Here is an 18,445-nt window from a genome sequence, read left to right on the forward strand (position 1 = left end):
ACGCTTGAGCAGCCAGATCAGGAGATTCAACCCTGAAGAGACCAAAATCTAAGGAAGTCATATCTTCCTTTGATGTCGACTTGGGGGAGGTGCAAACCCCCCATGATGATGCAGTTGTAGTCTCTCTTATAGTAGCAAATTATGTTGTAAGAAGAGTTTTGTAGATAATGAAAGCACTGCAGATATCTTGTTCTATGAGGCATTTTAAAAAATAAATTTGCCAGTCGATTGGCTAAGGAGAGTTGACTCGCTTTTGATCGGTTTTTACGAAGACCCTATATCGGTGGAGAGAGTAATCACCTTTCTAGTCACAACCGACCAAGAACCTCGATAGGCGACCATCATCCTAGACTTTCTAGTCCAACAGGTTTCCTCAGCATACAACGCAATCCTTGGTCCACCCAAATTAAACAAAATACAAGTTGTGGTATCCACTTACCACCTGATGATAAGATTCTCCATCAAGGGCGACTAAGTGGTGGCTCGGCAATGCCACATGGCCACCCTCAGAAAAAAATATCAAACCCTTAGAAATATTGCCCATTCAAGGTCTCGATGTCCGACATGAACAAAAGGAACAACGTGGGGAAGCAGCTGAGGAACTCATCTCCATCCTACTTTTCGATGAGGGAGATAGCCAAGTAATCCATATCGGCTCATTGCATGATAAGAAAATGAAGAACCAACTTATCCAATTCCTCTACTCCAGCGCCGACGTGTTCGCTCGGTCAGCCATTAATATGCTAGGTATAGATCTTTTTGTTATGATACACAGGTTGAATGTAGACCTCAAGCATTGGCCAATATGGTAAAAAAGAGAAGCTTCGCCCCTGAGCGACAACAAGCCATCAACAAAGAGGTCAATAAGCTCCTGAAGGTCGAGATCATCGATGAAACGACTAATCTAAAATGGATAGCCAACATGGTGCTCATCAAAAAGGCCAACAGATGGAATATCTACATCGATTTCATCGATCTTAACAATGCTGGCACAAAAAATAGCTTTCTACTTTCGAGGATCAACCAACTTGTTGATGCTTCCTTGTGTCACTAGCTTCTTAATTTTATGAATGCATTCTTAGGATACAATCAGATCAGGATATACCCCCAGGATGAGCAGAAAACAGCGTTCATCATTGACAAAGGGTTATATTGTTTTTGGATGATACCATTTAGATTGAAGAACACCAGAGCTATATATCAACGGCTGGTTAATTGAGTCTTTAGGGATTAGATCGGCTGGAACATAGACATATACATGGACGACATGCTTGTGAAGAGCCATCAGGCTAAACATCATGTCACCAATCTATATGGAGCCTTCCATACTTTAAGGAAATGCAGTATGAAGCTCCATCTAAGCAAATATGCATTCAGAGTCACCTCGAGGACGTTTTTGGGTTTCATAGTAACCCAACGAGGAATTGAAGCCAACCTAGAGAAGATCCGAGCAGTGTTGGCAATGATTATTCCAAAGACAGTCAAAGAAGCCCTGTGGCTTACTGGTCGGATAATTGCTTTAAGCCGATTTATGTCTAGGTCGGTAGAAAGGTGTCTCCCCCTTTTCAAGATCCTACAAAATGCCAGAAGTTTGAATGGACCAAAGAATGCCGATTCAATCAGCTAAAGCAATACCTCAGGTCTTTGCCACTTCTCATTAAACCCGAGGTTAGAGAGAATCTGTATCTCTACATAGTCGTCTTTTTCTTAGCAATTAGCTCGATTCTTGTTAGAGAAGACCACGAAAATCAGAGGTCTGTCTACTATATGAGCAAGCTACTTCGGGATACTGAAGCAAGGTACCCAAGAATAGAGAAAATGGCATATATCCTGATTATTTCAGCTCGAAGATTATGACTGCACTTTCAAGCTCATACCATCACGGTGATGGTTGGTCAATTGTTGAAGTAGGTACATATACTTTTGGCCGCTTGGTCAAGTAGATCGTTGAGCTAGGAGAGTTCGATACAAATTATTGGCCCAAAGCTGCCATTAAAGCACAGATACTTGCTGACTTCCTTATTGAGTGTACTTTGCTGAAGAAAGCTGAGTATGAAGACTAAACATAAGCCAAAGCCGAGTCTAAGCAACACAAATCAGGGGTACGACTTTTTTGGACACTCCATGTTGATGGGTTCTCCAATATAGAAGGATGCAGAGCTGAGCAGATCCTCGCCAACCTTGAGGATGTCATGGCCGAGCATGCCCTGAGGTTTAACTTCAAGACCTCCAACAATGAAGCGGATCCAAGGCAGTGATCATCGGATGGAGGTTAGCCTAAGCCGTTGGGGTAACCCTAATGAAGACCTCCAATGATTCCCAACTGATCATTAACCAAGTTCGAGAAGAGTCTGAAACCCGAGATCCTATAATGTTGAAGTAGCTGCAGAAGGTGAAGGAGATCTCCTCTACTATCGATAAATTTGACATTCAACAAGCTCATGGACTGCCTTGTTTGATGGGCGCCCATCTCTTGATGGCTGCCATCTGCAGCTGCACTACACTCTGTGGTGTCGCATGCACACGCAAAGGATCCATGCTCCATATCAGTCTGATCAAGTGCCTTCTTAAATTTGAAAAGCTACGGTTGCGGGCAACGTGTATCTATTGAATGAGAATATGAACGCTTTGTCCTTCCTCGTTTCCAGCTCTATTTCTAACAAATCCAATTGGAGGAACAACAAAAACATACTAGACGTAGCTCGGTTTGCCGTTCTTGTAAACTGGGGTCTTCTTTGCACCTTTCTTTTTTTCTTCCCCTTTTGTCCCCTTTGAAGTTTAATGGCCAGGAGACTCCACCCAAATTAAAAGAAGAAACAAAAAATATGGAAGGACAAAAGCAATAAAAAGAGTACAATTTAGTTTCGACCGTTGATTACATTGTGGCATCACTATAAAAAAACTATAGAAATTAACCTTATATTTAATAGGCACTAAACCTAATCAAAGTCTGCAGCCTGATCAACTCCAAACTTGACTCAGCCGAATTTATGCATGATGATCTCTGCCAACGCACACACTGGGTCACAATTGCAGTCAGTGTTGATGCCATATCTATTTATATCCAAAGCTCATCTGAGGTTATCTGGATCCAGAATTTCTGCCAAAGTAGATTCCTTTTATTATTCACCAAGTTGGTTTAGCAGGACTCCAATCTGCACACATGGTGTTGCTAGTGCAAGAGACCATTACTAAAGTTTTGAAGGCATAAGCATCAACATTCTTTGTCCTAAGTATCAGATATTTGGTTTGGAACTATTTAACTTCTTTTTGCCGCATCTGTTCCTCTTCTCGTTTGACAATGTAACTCATCTCTGCCCCCATCTCTGTTGTAAATACGATTAATCTTCAATAAAAGCTGGGTGGCTCCTTTTGCCTCTTTTTACATCAAAAAAAGTTTTGAAGGCATGGATGCTTCTCCTGAGGTCAATAGAATGATGTACTAAATGTGTTTTAAAAGAAACTAAAAGAAAAAAAAAATCTAGATTTTCAGGAACTTGTAGATCAGTGGCCTCCTGTTGTTAAATGCGAAGCCATATATATCATAAAACCCGAAGAATGAAGGGACAATAGATCAATTAGATTTATAGCTGTGGGAAGTCATGCTCATGGATTTGGTAGGAATCAACTCCAAACAAATGCAGCCAATGACCACCACACCCTGAGACTTCTAATTCATACGGAGAAGCAAACAGAGGAAACAGAGGAAGAAAAAGAACAGTTTGATGATTACACGATTAGAGGCAAAGGGAGATGTGGGATTTTATACATCTTTAGGTACGAGAGGACAATTTGTACCTCCTCTCAGTTTTAGAAGATGTAACTATTTTCTTTGTGAATTGTCCATTAGAGATATAATTCAATTAAATTTTAAAAAGATCCAGAATTTTTTTTAAAAAAAACACTGATAAAATTACCTTAGTCTGATTTTATCTAATATCCTCTCAAGAAAATTCTGATTTACATGATAGTTTCTACAAACAATTTATACCACTCACCATGAATCTGTGATGGATCTTAACTGCAACCCACATATTTTTCTGCCTAGTGTGCACCAACAACAATTATATGCACGACACCTTCACACATGTATGTATGAATGAAAACAATTTGAATGGTATGAAACAAACTGTAAGAAAAATTAGAAAGAAAAAAAAGATATATACAGTCAAAGGTCCATGATAGTGGAAAAATCTATGATGGAGATGTGTCCCCAAACATTTGTATTATAATAGTAGAGATTATTCAGTGCATGACAACACACCAAAAGATTGTCCTGTTTTTAAACAAAGGAGGAAGCTATTATCATAAGCTGAAGGTTTGTTCTACTAGCTAGGGAAGAACCATGAGTTGAGTTTTATAGGTGGACTTGATTTGTAGCATCCAAAAGGAGAGCAAGGAAAAATATTAGCCAAAATAGAATAATGAGATGATAAGTTCTAACTTCTCAATTTCATCAAGTGTTCAAGATATTTGAAAAATAATCACTGTTTGAGCAGTTGAAGACCAATCAGCCTTTGGAAAGAAAATGTTTAGCTGCAAAGGGGGACCATGCTTGCTTGGTGGCACCCATTAGAAGAACAAACTATGGTGCCAACAAAGAGATCATGGCAACCTCCGCAAGCCCAGCTGTAGAAATTTCCCATCACATGTGGCCTCCATCATGGTGCCAAGAACCAATTACATCAGGCACCGAAAGCGCCATGCCACCAGTTTTCGACAGTAGGGTTTGTATAAGTGATGGAAACCATTACCAGAATTAATGGTATGAAGGATGGCTTTGGGCTTTTATGTATGTATAATGACAGTCGATCGATCTTACGCCACATGGCTTTGATCGAGACTTCACAGGATTTTTCTTATGGTGGATGCACACCGGTCACTCTTATATAGTTAAATTAATTCAGATTTACTAGAGGAAATTATTAATAATTAGCAGGCAATAGGAGCTGCTAGAAGATAATAATTCAGCATCCTACTCATATAAATACACTAGTTCTCCTTCCATTTTCCTCAACCTCTCTCTCTCTCTCGCTCTCTCTCTCTCTCGAGTGTGTGTGTGTGAGGCAAAATGGGTGCACTTGACTACCTGTCCAACTTTTGCAGTGTTGCAGACACAAGAAGAGCATTGAAAAGGAAAAAAAGAAAGCCACTGCAGGTGAGAAGAGCATCATCAGGACCATAAACAACCGTTTGTATTGCTTTCTCTCTTTTTTCTTGTAGAGCATAAGAACTTGAGAAGAGAAATGGAGTTTTCTTTTTCCCCTGCATAACATATTTCGACAAGAATCTAAAGAGTTTTATCTGGTTTGTTTGGGGTCAATCAGACTGTGGACATCAAGGTGAAGATGGACTGTGATGGTTGTGAAAGGAGAGTGAAGCATGCTGTTAGCTCATTAAAAGGTGACAAATCTCTCTTTCTCTATTTCATATTGTTCTTAAATAATGTTTGAGTGAGTCAGATTGGAGAACAGAGTCGTGTGACTAATATAATATAGATGAAATTTAATGGTTTCTTCAAGTTAACAGAAAGGTATCTAAACTTAATTGACGGGCACTACTTATAATCTTTATTTTTAAAGAACAAACTCAGTAAGGTGGTGAAATTCCCCTGTTAGCAATACTGACAGGGAAGAGAGAGAGAGAGAGAGAGAGAGAGAGAGAGTATGAAACAAGTTTATAAGAAGAGGTCGATTATTTATTCCTCACCAAGCCTATCCTTATGGGTACATCAACAGAAACTACGCAATGTTTCATGGAACTCAATATAAAAGCCTGAATAGGTCACCAGTTTGAGTTTCTTATTTTCTTGTGTCTCAGTAAGTACTTTTTTGTTATGCTCTTTTCTGTAAGTAGAATACTAGAAACTGAGAAGAAGAAGAAGAGCAGGAGGAGGAGGTCGGATGGCCTAATTAAAGCACTAGATGAAGTCTGTCTTTAAAAAAGTAGAGAACAGAGGAAGAAAGATATGTTTCTCTTAGGAGATAATTCCAGATGCTAGATAAAATTGCCCTTATTTCTGGTAAAGAAGGGATATAATCTCTGATTTCGACATGAAACTGAACTGGGCATTGTCTTTAGGTGTGACATCAGTGAACGTGAGCCGAAAGCAAAGCAGGGTGACAGTCACCGGCCACATCGAACCGAACAAGGTCCTGAAGAAGGTGAAGAGCACAGGAAAGGTGGCAGAGTTCTGGCCCTACGTCCCTTACAACTTGGTTGCTTACCCTTACGTTGCCGGGGCCTACGACAAGAAGGCACCTTCCGGCTTTGTACGCAATGTGGCCCAGGCAGTGCCTAACCCTCATGCACCCGAAGAGAAATACATGGCATTCTTCAGTGACGAGAACCCAAATGCATGCTCCATCATGTAAAAGAGCTCAGTGAACTTGGTAAGGGGTTGATGGGGAGAATTAATGCTACACAAGATGATACGGTTTTGTTACAGGGAAGAAGAAGCTCTTGTCAATAGGTTTTGGAGTGTTTTTGATAAATCTAGTCAGTCTGTTAACTTCCTTTCCGATGCAGCAGGGATAGCTTTTGCTTTCATTACTTTGGAGTTAGGTACGAGTGTGGTGTTGAGTTTCTGCATTTCTTTTTCATTTTGTAATCGATCATGTAACGTTTTGAGGGTGTTTTATGTATATTAGCATAACTTATGAAAAAGTGGAGGCTCTGATCTTGAATGTTTAATGTGAATGTTGTTTGGCATATTAAGGAAAAATAACATATCTAATAAGAATTAAGGAGAGAACTGATTATTAATTGATTATTCTGGTCATAATATAGTTCTCTAATGGATATTTATTTGGAATGCAGAGCTTTTTGTTGATTAGTATGCCATTAGATTGCTCATCGTATAGTTTGCTCAAGTTTACAATTATATAATACTGATCACTATCAGCTTACCTATATCCAAAGGAAATTAGAGGGACTCACAGAGTATATTTGGTAGCTAAGTGCCACGTGGGCAACTAGGAAAAGCTTCCAAACAAATACTTACTAATTCTCATTGCTAAAGAGGAGTAGGTGACTGATCTGGAAACAATAATTCATCCGAGAACCACACTTCTCACTTAAAAATAATAAGGTCGCACCTCCTTTCACCGCCCATACAAAGGATTTTGCCTTAAAAATGAAGTGAAAACAACAGCTTACTGCTTTGCTGCTACGAAAAGAGGAACCACAACTTAAAGCTTAAATCATTAGGGTAAATAGAAATACTCATCATCCTTGCGTATGTCCTATGCACTCTAGCTTTTAACTCCACTTTAAGATTGGAAAAGGAAAGAAAAGATTCAACTTACAACATATTTACCCCAGTTTTTAGGTTACTACAAAATTAGGATGTGTACAAAATTTAACTAGGTAATTAAGTACTGATACAAACTATATAAGCACTAATGGTAATTGAAATACTACAGAGAGATTACTAAGAAATCCAAGAGAAAATCATACTCTCGTTTTACTTAACATCAATTGTTCAACTATATTAATGAAAAGAAAGTAAAGGAGATAAAAATATGTTTTTTGTGTTTGCAAATCAAAAATAGAAGAAACAAAAATGTTTTGTGGTCCATCCAACAATAACCTATTGGTGCCGCTGCAAATCATGAAAGATCGGCCAAACAAAGAAGAGAATTAGGGCCAAGGGTCCACACCATCAATAAACTATAAGCTTATAGGGCAACAATGAGCCGAACTTTGTTGACAAGGAGATTAAGCTATAAAAAAGTACTACTTATTTGCTGCCTCTCCAGCATTGTTTGTTTGCGAGGACAGCCATGCTGCGCCGCTTTGAATGATGTTAATCTTTGGTAAAGCAAAACAAGTTTGATTGAAAAACATTATCATATCAAGTTGGGTAATGAGTATGGACGGTGGTCGCGATCCTGGATTAAGGCAATAATTCAAGGGCTTATTAAATTAATTACCAGACGAAAGCTCTATCTTTAAGTAAAGCTCAATGATTTAGTAAATCTGATAACTTTAGGATTGTAAACCGACCCGTCATTGATTAGGTTCCCTTAGGTGCAAAAAGAAATTATTGTGCATACATCAACAAAGGGATTTATGCCACCATGAGAGCTTGCTGGCATAATTGCAGAGGCAGTGGAGGGCAAATATTATAATATAGTAGTTATCAAGACAAAGAAGTTAGCTTTATTTCAGGATATATATCCAAGTTTGAAGGATTCTCTCTCTCTCTCTGTGTATATGTTTGTATATGCAAATGGTTTGAACTCGGAAAAACTTGGGAATACAAGCATAAAGGTCAACTAATTCGCAGGCAGACGCTACCCGACCAGGAATAAAAAAGGGGGCAGGCCCTATGCCTCTATGGTACTTTAAATGGGCTATGTCATGATTGATGTAGTTGGTTTCATAATCCTTGTAAGTTTATATTGGACGACAAAAATTTAGAAAGCATGATTGGAGTAATGCAGGCAGGTTTAAAGACTAGTAAACAAACAGATTAGGGAATTTTCAAAATGATTCATAACAGAAAGTCATTGTCTTTAATAAGACTAGGAGCATTTGAGAAGTGCAAGTAATATCAACTTCAAATGAATATAATTATATGGGGCGAGCACTGAGAAGAAAATATGGAGCGGGCTTCTTATTTTGCCACATTTCTCTTAGTACCATCTAAAAGTCCATGACTTCTCTTACTAATAGAGTTGTTAGTCCCGTGATTAAAAATATCAAAAAAAAGAAAGGAAGTCGCACGTGGTATCTTTTTTTCTTCCTCATTTCCAAAACATGCTCTTTATCGGTACATACTTCATGGTTAGGTAATACACATCGAACAAATTAGTCATATAGAAAGCCTACATATATATTTAGGTAAATTGATATATAATCATGTATTTAATTTATTCGGAGCTATTAGAGCGGGATACCATATATAGAATATGGTATTCACTAGTGCACAGTACACAATCAGATGATACACACTTAACAAATTAGTCATCCGGGAACCTAATACACAGCTCTAAGCAAATCGATACATAGTTTTCAAAACATTATGTTTGCTAATACATATTACATGGCCGGATAATACATACTCATCAATTTTTTAATACATACTGCAAGCTTTTTTTATACATATTCAACAACAATCAAATATATGCATATAGATAAATCAATACACAGTTTCTAAAACATGCTTTTGGCTCGTATACACTATATGGCTAAGCGATATATTCCAAGTAAAGTTAGTTATTAAGCAAGCTAATACACACCTCTAGATAAATTGATATATAGTTTTCAGAATATGGTATTCATTAATACCAGTACGCACTTTTGTAATTTTGTCTAATATAAGAAATTATATATATATCATTCCTTAGATTTTATGAACTCTTAGGTGTAAAGATTCTGAAAAAGAGATAGATTGGAGGAGAGAAAGGAACTAAAGAAAAGAAGGAAAACCTTACAGATGGGAAAGATGACCTAATACGAAAGAGAATAAATGAAGAGGCTTGACGAGAAAAAGAAATGATGCATATGCAATTTTTTTTTTTATATAGGAATAATGAACTTCACTAGTATGGAGAGTTTTTTCCTATTTTACTTTTGGATTTCCTCTTTAAAATAGATGCCAGAGAAAACGTAGCAAAATAGGAATCTCGTCCTATATGATATTTTATAGTGTCTGCCTCATATAATTTTTGTTCACTTCAAACAACCAAGGGTCCAATTTAGTGTAAATCTTCTTAGTTAAGAAATTAATTATATAACTGGAACAAGATATCTTCAAATGATTGTGAGGAACAGTGTCCCTTTCTGACTGCCAGATAAGAGCAATGACACGGAGAAAACAAATTATTGTAACTACGACACTGGGCCAGCTACCTTAGGCTTTGAATTGAAGCCTACTGATAGCATGAATTATTTAAGTCCTTCCGTATGACAAACATTTTCCAGATCATTCTAACCCCTTCCACAAGCATAGAGTAAATTAACAAAATAAACACCTGGAGCTTAGCTGACCGTCTATTAGGTTTGCCTCTTTTTCAGAAGCTCACTCAACATCCCACAGATATTTGTAGAAGGCTGTGGACTGGGGTGCAAGACAGGTTTTTGCATCATTATGCACCATCGTCCATGAAGTATGGAAGAAGAAACGCCGGGTGATGCATTTTGATTTGACTGCACTTGGAGCAATGCGGCTAACTAAGACCTCACTCAAAAAGATTCGCAAGATCTATCCAGCAAATAATCGATGTGAGACTAAACACACGCCCGCATGGATCCTTGCATACTTCCTCCCTTCAAATCCAATCACATGATTGGCCCATGGGCCATTTGTCACAACGTAAAACTCGATCCAAAATGGCTAGCTGGAATATATTATTTGGGTTCTTAATCCTATATAAGTATTCAAGATTTATCCAGCGAATAACTGACATGGAACTAAGCACACGCCCGCACGGGTCGTCATATGCACCCCTTCCAGTTATGAGTACTCATAATAGGCATTATAATGCCGTATTAGTATTTATAGAACATAATTTTACTCTATAAAATTACAATTCATATGTAAACATATGATATTGCATAACAGAATATTCTTATAATAATATAAACATATAATGCAATAGTGCGTTAGTAATGTGAATTTTAGAATATTAATGTTCCTTATTTTAAGCATGCATTTTTTACATAAATTTTCACCGGTAGGTTGCCGAAATGGGGGAAGAAAAGGCAATGAAAGAGAGAGGTCTGGAAGAAGAGCTGAGAACTTGAAGGTATATTATGTGGTCCCTTTCCCATCTGGTGAGTAGTTTTGAGAGGGGATGGAATGCCTCGCTTTTGAGAAACTGGCCAGTTTTGCCTACGCTCCGGCAGACCAAAGTCACAGTCCACAAAGTTCCAGCCTAGTTTCTCCTTTTTAGACTACTACTTCTCCAATGGCTTTGAGTGAGGGCCCAAAGAATTGTCCAATGGACTACACTCTGTCAGATCCATCATTGAAGAGAGAGCTCAGCTCTATCCAGTGTAACACAAACTTCTAGTGAAAAATTCTGTTCATCAGACTGGTAAAAAATGTTTCATCAACATGAACATATAAAAGAGAACTATATGCAAACCACTGACATTCCAACATAATTGTTATTTTAGTATTGAGTTATAGATATATCGAAAAGATCTTATGCTGAAGGTGGCATCACTGTGGATGGCCCTGCAGACCTATTATCGCAGTCATCAAGGAAAAAAAAGAGGGGGAATCCTCACTAGGCACAAAAGCTTAGTGATCATTAGTGAGCACAAACATTCTGGAAGCCTAACGAACATGTGAATTGATTAATATGTATGAACAAATACATGTAAATTTGGGAAATTGAATTAGGAGAGAGCGTAACATTTGATCAAGGACAATACAAATACTAGCGCAACTGAAGAGTTGAACCCTTTTTTTTGCAAGTTAGCAGGGTCGCTGCTTGGATATGAATCAGGTCATGCTCAACCTGGGTTAAAAAACTTTATCCAACCTATCTATTGATGCTTGGATTACAAAGAACAAACCCTAGTATCCAACCTATTTATTGTACATGGTCTACCTGGGGCATAATTTGTCACTCATATCTCAAAACTAACCAAGAAGAGGGAGTCCATGGGTTGGCTTATGCCAGCTTCACTTTCTTTTTTATTTTAAGGAGACTATAAAAATTTTAGGATTTCTTTTTAATTTATTTCTAGCCATGAATTGCGCGTGCAAGTGATCAGTGATTACACATATAGATCCAGAGTGGAAGATTAGAATCATCTATTCTCCATACGACGTCATAGCCAAAACCTTATAAAATACTAAGAAATGAAAATGTGTTGAAGCTTGCTTATTAATTTGTCATTCCATCCATCTTTTGAGTTTTTTTCAGATTATATACTGTTATCTCTCAAATGGTGTTATACTGTTATTGTTTTTTCTTTCTATATTATTAAACTTGGTTCCTATAATCTTTCTTGAGCATCCAAGAACTTCAACAATTAGCATACTTCAAATGCAAGAGTCTCTTGTGCATATACCAAAATTCTAACCATCTCCTTCATTACCACAAGAAGCTCAACTTGAACAATCAGACTTGTTACTTCAGCCAACACAATGATACAACAAAAAGGCAGCAAGTAGACAATAAACATGACCGAAGCCACTACTTTTTCCTCCGAAGCATCTCTCCGAACCAATATGCTGACATCTTAGGGTACCGCTTTAGGGTTCTATAGTCAACATAGACCACCCCAAATCTTGATGTGTAACCTAATTTCCATTCGAAGTTATCAAGCAAAGACCAAGCAAAGTAACCGATCACGTTTGCACCATCATCAATTGCCCTCTTGAGCTCAGTTATATAAGACTTGTAGTAATTGATTCTTGTTGTATCATGCAAACCTTTTGGTAAAGTGATGTTACCAGGATCATCCATTCCTGTCATCATAGCACAGCAAGTGAGGGGGAAATTTTTTTAATAAAAGAAGAAGAAGAAGAGAAATGGTTTGTGTATTTGATACCATTTTCAGATAGGATCACAGTTGGGTTGCCATACTGTTCCTTAACATAGCTCACTGCTTTGTACATCCCCCATGGGACAATGTACAGCCAATCAGAATGTGCCTGCAAATTTTGTTCCAGTTTTTTCCATTCAACACTGCCAACTTATCTTGTTTAAGCAAATAAATGAGTTATAATTATTGAGTTTATAATTTTGGGAATACAAGATATAGAACTTTTAAAACTATTATAATATCATCAATCAAGAATTAACGTCAAAGACACAGATAAAAATTGTATTACCCGCGGTCCAATAGGTACACCATTGCGCTCATCTGCAAAATTGAGGAGAAACCACAAGAGAGTTAATTAGAAGTAATAAAATGTTAGGCACGGTTTTAGCATCCTGCAGGGAGTTGAGGACTCACAAGCAAATCCACAATTCCAATCATTCGCATAACGAGTGGGCTTTTGTGGTGCAGGAAGAAGCGGATGATACATGTAGTAAGTAGTATATTGGTTGATTCCCACATAATCTATAGACCCTTTCACCATCTTAATCTCTTCCACTGTGAATTTTGGAAGCCTCTCTTTAACTATCTCCTGCATTGTCTTTGGGTACTCACCATAGACAATAGGGTGAAGAAACCTGCAAAGTAGGATAGAGGAAGATCAAACATTTGTTAGTGTAATGAATGTTTCTCATTCCTTCACAATGTTTTGATAATTACCATCCCAAATGGAAATCCCTTGCTCTTTGAGCTGCTGCTTGGTCAGCTTTCGAAATGGTCAGAGGTTCATACCAAACAAAATCCAGGAGAATTCCAATCCTGCCTTTCTGTGTAGCCTGTCATGCATGATTTTATTGGCAATCATTAATTGCTGCATAAGATGTTCATAACAAAAAGCATCCAAGAGAATCCAATTCTTATTTCCAGTTTAGCCTGTCAAGTATTATTATCTGGGAGCACCTATAATTTTTGTTTCACCACTACAAATTTGCCTTAAGAGTCTTCTGAAACTAATGATTTGAATTATATCCTCCCAAGAATCATCCTGCTTGAAAACCTTAATATATAGGCTTCCAGTCAACGATCATCGGCAATGATCATTTAAAACAACTAATTTTGTCCCACTTCTTCTTTATCAGCATATCAATCAAAAGTGCTCACTCAAATTAATTGTTATGATTAATAGCAGTGTTCACATGACTTTTGGTGTGGAGCTGTAGGAGGGCAGAATGTTAAAAGCCCACACCATTACTTGTAAAGAAGCAATCCATTCACTATTTTCAGGATAGTCTAAGCATAGGAATTCAAGCTGTTTTTTTTTTTTTTTTTTTGGGCTAAGACAGGTAATTCATACCTGATACTTCTCCCGGTACCTCTTAACAGCAGCAGCATGAGATAAGATGAGATTATGGGCAACAATATAAGGCTCAGTAGCAGAGTTCCCACCGGCTGAACAGTTTGTACACCTTCCTGGGGCAAATTTACCCTCATCATATCCAAGAGCTGCCACCACCCTTGGCTCATTGAAAGTGAACCAATTTTTCACTCTATCACCAAATGTCTTGAAACAAAAGTCAGCAAAATCTGCGTATGCCTCCCTGCATGTCATGAATCAAAGATCTAGCTCTAAACCATTTGACTCTTTTCTTCAGAAATAATGGAAAGAATGGAGATTTTGCTATTCTGGTTTCATTAATCTTATGGACTAGGGAAACCAGAGGTGTGCCCTGGTGTGTCTGGTCTCCTTTACTACTAAGAAAATCATATATTTTGTAGAATACATTTGATTGCACAAACAGTGAATTTATGTGTGAAAAACAAAGTAAACATAGCTTTTCATTTTTTCTAATATACACAAAAAAGAAAGTGGAAGAATATATCAGCACGTCGATAGATCCTATGCATGCACATGTTTGGATGTTGTCTGAAAAAGAACTGAGAGGTTTTTGTCACTTAAAGATCATCCAATCCTTTAAAGTTGTGTGGTCTTCAAAAAGAAGGCTTCACAGTTGTGATAATTGCAGATCCATTTCAATTCAAAATTATAGACTAGAAATGTCCTCGAGCGAAGCCACAGGGGCCAAACTAATTTAAACTTTGATTCCGGCCAAACTAACTTTCAAGAACTGTAAAGTTTTTGGGCAACCCTTGCCGGAGCCGAGCCCACCTCAAACACTTGAAATTATTTATCCAGCATGAAAAAAATTACGTAAATGCTTATATTGATGCTTCTTTTCCTCTCTACATATACACCAAGGAAAAAATTATTAGAAAAAAAAGTGCAGATTAAGATAATATTAGATCATAAATTTGTTCTTTTTTCTTCTTTAACAAACTTTTGAGTACATACCCTCTTCTCATGCCAACTACATTCTTTGTTTTTCTAAAAAGTAATGAAGTATTGATATTAGGTTGGAATTTTCTTTTGTTTTGTTATAAGAGCAGTTGTTATGAAAATCTACAAGCATAGATTATTGAATACATGATTACATAACTAATAGTGAGAGTCCTATTTTTCGTGAGGAATAAATCTTGAGCAAGGAAGTCATAATAAAAAGAACAGCCATCAACATGGCAAAACACATTTAGTGAAGAACCAGAGACTATCATCTTTTCCTAGTGCTAGATTGGTTTCTTTCTTTTGAGGTTTTAGGTTTAGTCCTTGTATTTCTTTTGTTTTCTTTTCTTTTTGAAATGAATGAAAGGTTTTATCCTTTTTCTTCTCAAAAAAAGAAGTAGAGCTTAAAAATTATAAACTTACACAATTTTTGGGCTTAACAGACCATTGTACTGCACCTCAAGTGCTTCTGGGAGGTCATAGTGATAGAGATTTGCATACGGTGTAACACCTGACATAAAAAATACATATAAATTAGTAATTATGACGACCAATCCATGGACTTGATACAGAGATGGTTTCCATTTCGAAGATGCAGCATACCTTGTTTTAGCATGTAGTCTATAAGTCGATTGTAATACGCCACTCCCTTCCAATTTACCTTCCCCACTCCATCTACATTGATAGCAAAATAAGACAGAACAGCCGAGTAAATTCTGTAAACTTATAAGAACCCATTTACTCAGATAAATTCTTAGCATCAAAATCTTGGTTACTTGGAAATATCCGAGACCACGAGATCGAGAACCGATACCCATCGAAATTCATCTTCTTCATGATGTCCACATCCTCCTGCACCACCAATCCAATGTGTAATGCGAAACTTAGAGAGAGAAGTAGTGCAAGGATTCAGAAAACAAATTCCAGAACTGATAACTGAAACCCAGCCCAGCCAATTTCCACTCACTGAGTTAACTCAGTGAAAATGACTCGGTAACTGCTCCCCTACTGGAACGAGTTCCCGAGTTAACTCTTCTCTTTTTTTATTACCTTGTAGCGATGGTACTCGTCTACCGAAATGTCCGCAGTGGCATTATTTGCGATCTCCCCTGTTTCGAGTAAATAAATAAAAATAAATAGCATAAAAAAGAGAGAGTCGACTCAGTGAGCCAACAAGGGAAGCGATCAATAAATCCAGTTTCTTTAATAAAGAAACGGGAAAAAAGAAAGGAAAACTTGAAAGGGTACAGGGGATGGATGGATGGACGGACGGACGGGTGGGGTTTATTTTTACCTGGGATCTTGACGAAGGCGTCCCAGATGCTGGGGCCGCGCCCGTCCTTGAGCGCCATGCCCTCCACCTGGTACGCCGACGCCGCCGTGCCAAAGACGAACCCGGCCGGGAAGGCCGCCCGGCCGAGCCCACCTGTGTCGAGCCGGGCCCTCGACAGCGGGTTGGCGGCGCCTGCAGCCGAGGCCGCGGCGGCGGAGCACCCGACCACCGCGAGAATAAAGAGTAGGAGTAGGTGGCGGCCGAGGGAACTCATATCCAAAACCGAGAACGAGTGATGGGGAAAGGAAGGGGGATTAATTTGAGCAGGGCTGTGAGAGTGTGGCGGAGAATTTATAGAGCAAAGCGAGGTGTGATAGTTTGTCTGGATCGACTTTTTCTTCTGATGATGATAAGGGGGTGAAGATGTTTTCGGCGGACGATTACTACTTCCTGGTTTTATCTACTTCTGCGTGCAAGTCTCCGGGCGAACTGAAGGGTATCCGAGGAGGAGAGAAGAGAAGATCAGAAACAGAGCGAATCTCATGGGATTTATTGTCGGGTCCACAGTGAATCATTGAGTCATGTCGGTCGGTAATAAAATTGTATGGTAGTTTTTTAAATCTAGGCACATGGGAAGAAAGAACTGCCGCGTTTGTTACGCCGGTGACCATCCCGAGATGAAGATAATGTCGACGAAAACGATGACATCATCATATTTGACCCCAAATTATCTCAACTTTATAAATCACCGTCTAATCCGATAATGAAATATCTATTTTTGAGATCAAAATTTAAAATCATCTAGATCTTGAACTGAAATTTAAGAATAAAAATATCCTTCAATCTAATAAAAAATTGGTACTTTTTATTTCTAAGAAAAAAACCAGCAGTTCTAAAATCTGAATTATTAGAAGATTATTTTTCTTTAGGGGGAAAAACGGAATTATTTTTGAAAGTTAGTATCTTTTCCTAGAAAAAATATTCATATGATCTAAAAACAAAAGAAAAAAAAAATTCAGAGTGTTCATATAATAAAAATTAATTCAAAAAATATATAAGCTAAGCTGGAAGCTTATCAAATTAATTCATGAGTTGCTAAACAAATTAAAGTAAATACATGATCACAACAAAAATTAATAATATCAAATAAATATAAAAGTCTCTTTCTCTGAAAGTGAAAATAGGGGGGAGGCCGGGGAGCCCTCTTGCCGGCTCTCATCTGTTATAATAATTTACAAATGTACAAGTATAATATATCAAAATATTATAAATAATTTTTTTATTATTTAAAAATAATGCTTAGAATTTAGTTGAGCTCGATCATACATCTAAAAGCTAGACCAAGTTTCTGAGTTAAAGTAACAGGCTTAAACTTGGATTCTAGATCAATGAAAGGTGAGCTGGATCGTTAAAGTTTTGAAGTAGTAGATCGGCCTTGGACAGATAGTCGTTGCTTTGTATGATTCAAAGATTTGTGAAAGATTGCAGTTTTTGAGCTATCACTAATTGATAGGCGAATGGTATGGCTGACTGCATGTTTTTTTTTATGATTTATCATTTTGAAGATTTTCTATGAAAGAATTTGGGCGGAGATTTTTTTTTTTTCCGATCTTGTTAGTTTGCTGTTGTAAAAAAAAAGAAAGAAAAAATCGGCGAAAATCATAGAAGAGGATCATCACATTTGGGCAGCGCATGGCACGGGTTCCAAAATCCAATCTTGCGCGTAATACCTTCAGGCCTGGATCTGGCACGGATGAGATGCGCTGCTTTTCTCGAGGAGCGGGACCGGTAATTTATTTGACGCACCAGGATCGACGACGTTCGGATTTCATCTATGGCGCCAAAGAATGGTTCATTTTTTCGCAATGTGCACCGTTGGATCGCACAATACTAGCAACGAGATCTGTGCAGATAGATGGAGAAAAAAAGATTCCAAATTCTCTGAGATTTGTAGGCGATATGATCCAACGGTTGGTGACGCAAAAGATACAACGCGATCCCGTGGATCGCAAAGCCACCCTCAGAACGTCCTGTATATCCTGTACTCCAATTTTTTCCCCTTATAATAATTTGAAGGGTGAATTAATTATTGAGTGCTGATAATATCACGCGTTTGACGACAAAACGTCGAGCATCATCCCATCTGCTAATCTTTTGAACGGAGACTGGTCGAGCATTCCATAAAGCTTGGTCCCCAACTTGTTTGTGATTTTCTTGTGGCTATTTTGATCCCACGTGAAAGATATACATGCGTTTCTTTGGACTAGCAGTCTTATTCTCTTTTATTCTGTATAGACTTTTTGCTTCTGATGTAGCAAACTGTGCTC

At 37.9% G+C, this 18,445-nt stretch overlaps 2 protein-coding genes across 2 annotated transcripts; one reads left to right on the forward strand and one right to left on the reverse strand.

Moving 5' to 3' along the window:
• Positions 1-4,986: 4,986 nt before the first annotated feature.
• Positions 4,987-6,513, forward strand: LOC113462868 (heavy metal-associated isoprenylated plant protein 21-like). Its single transcript, XM_039131741.3, has 3 exons — positions 4,987-5,158; positions 5,328-5,403; positions 6,082-6,513. Exons 1-3 carry the CDS (start codon positions 5,072-5,074, stop codon positions 6,372-6,374), a joined length of 456 nt encoding a protein of 151 aa, XP_038987669.3. The 5' UTR covers positions 4,987-5,071; the 3' UTR covers positions 6,375-6,513.
• Positions 6,514-12,028: 5,515 nt separating this feature from the next.
• On the reverse strand, positions 12,029-16,704 carry LOC103709312 (beta-glucosidase 1-like). The gene is made up of 11 exons (XM_008794603.6): positions 16,140-16,704; positions 15,896-15,954; positions 15,622-15,697; positions 15,449-15,520; positions 15,269-15,356; positions 13,862-14,105; positions 13,228-13,343; positions 12,925-13,145; positions 12,800-12,831; positions 12,517-12,619; positions 12,029-12,433 (listed from the first exon to the last, which is right to left on the reverse strand). Exons 1-11 carry the CDS (start codon positions 16,390-16,392, stop codon positions 12,159-12,161), a joined length of 1,539 nt encoding a protein of 512 aa, XP_008792825.4. The 5' UTR covers positions 16,393-16,704; the 3' UTR covers positions 12,029-12,158.
• Between the last annotated feature and the right edge of the window lie 1,741 nt (positions 16,705-18,445).

This window comes from Phoenix dactylifera, chromosome 9 (genome assembly GCF_051530095.1).
Source record: "Phoenix dactylifera cultivar Ajwa chromosome 9, Ajwa_hap1_PhDact_Kaust_v1.1, whole genome shotgun sequence".
Taxonomy (NCBI): Eukaryota; Viridiplantae; Streptophyta; class Magnoliopsida; order Arecales; family Arecaceae; genus Phoenix; species Phoenix dactylifera.

Excerpts from the sequence above, each read along its gene's own strand:
- LOC113462868 (XM_039131741.3), top strand. The coding sequence starts at position 5,072 with ATGGGTGCACTTGACTACCTGTCCAACTTTTGCAGTGTTGCAGACACA. Across the intron at positions 5,159-5,327 it reads AAAAAAGAAAGCCACTGCAG|ACTGTGGACATCAAGGTGAA; the intron begins GTGAGAAGAGCA and ends GGGGTCAATCAG. Across the intron at positions 5,404-6,081 it reads TGCTGTTAGCTCATTAAAAG|GTGTGACATCAGTGAACGTG; the intron begins GTGACAAATCTC and ends CATTGTCTTTAG.
- LOC103709312 (XM_008794603.6), bottom strand. The coding sequence starts at position 16,392 with ATGAGTTCCCTCGGCCGCCACCTACTCCTACTCTTTATTCTCGCGGTG. Across the intron at positions 13,146-13,227 it reads AGGGATTTCCATTTGGGATG|GTTTCTTCACCCTATTGTCT; the intron begins GTAATTATCAAA and ends CCTACTTTGCAG. Across the intron at positions 12,832-12,924 it reads TTGGAATTGTGGATTTGCTT|ATGAGCGCAATGGTGTACCT; the intron begins GTGAGTCCTCAA and ends TCAATTTTGCAG.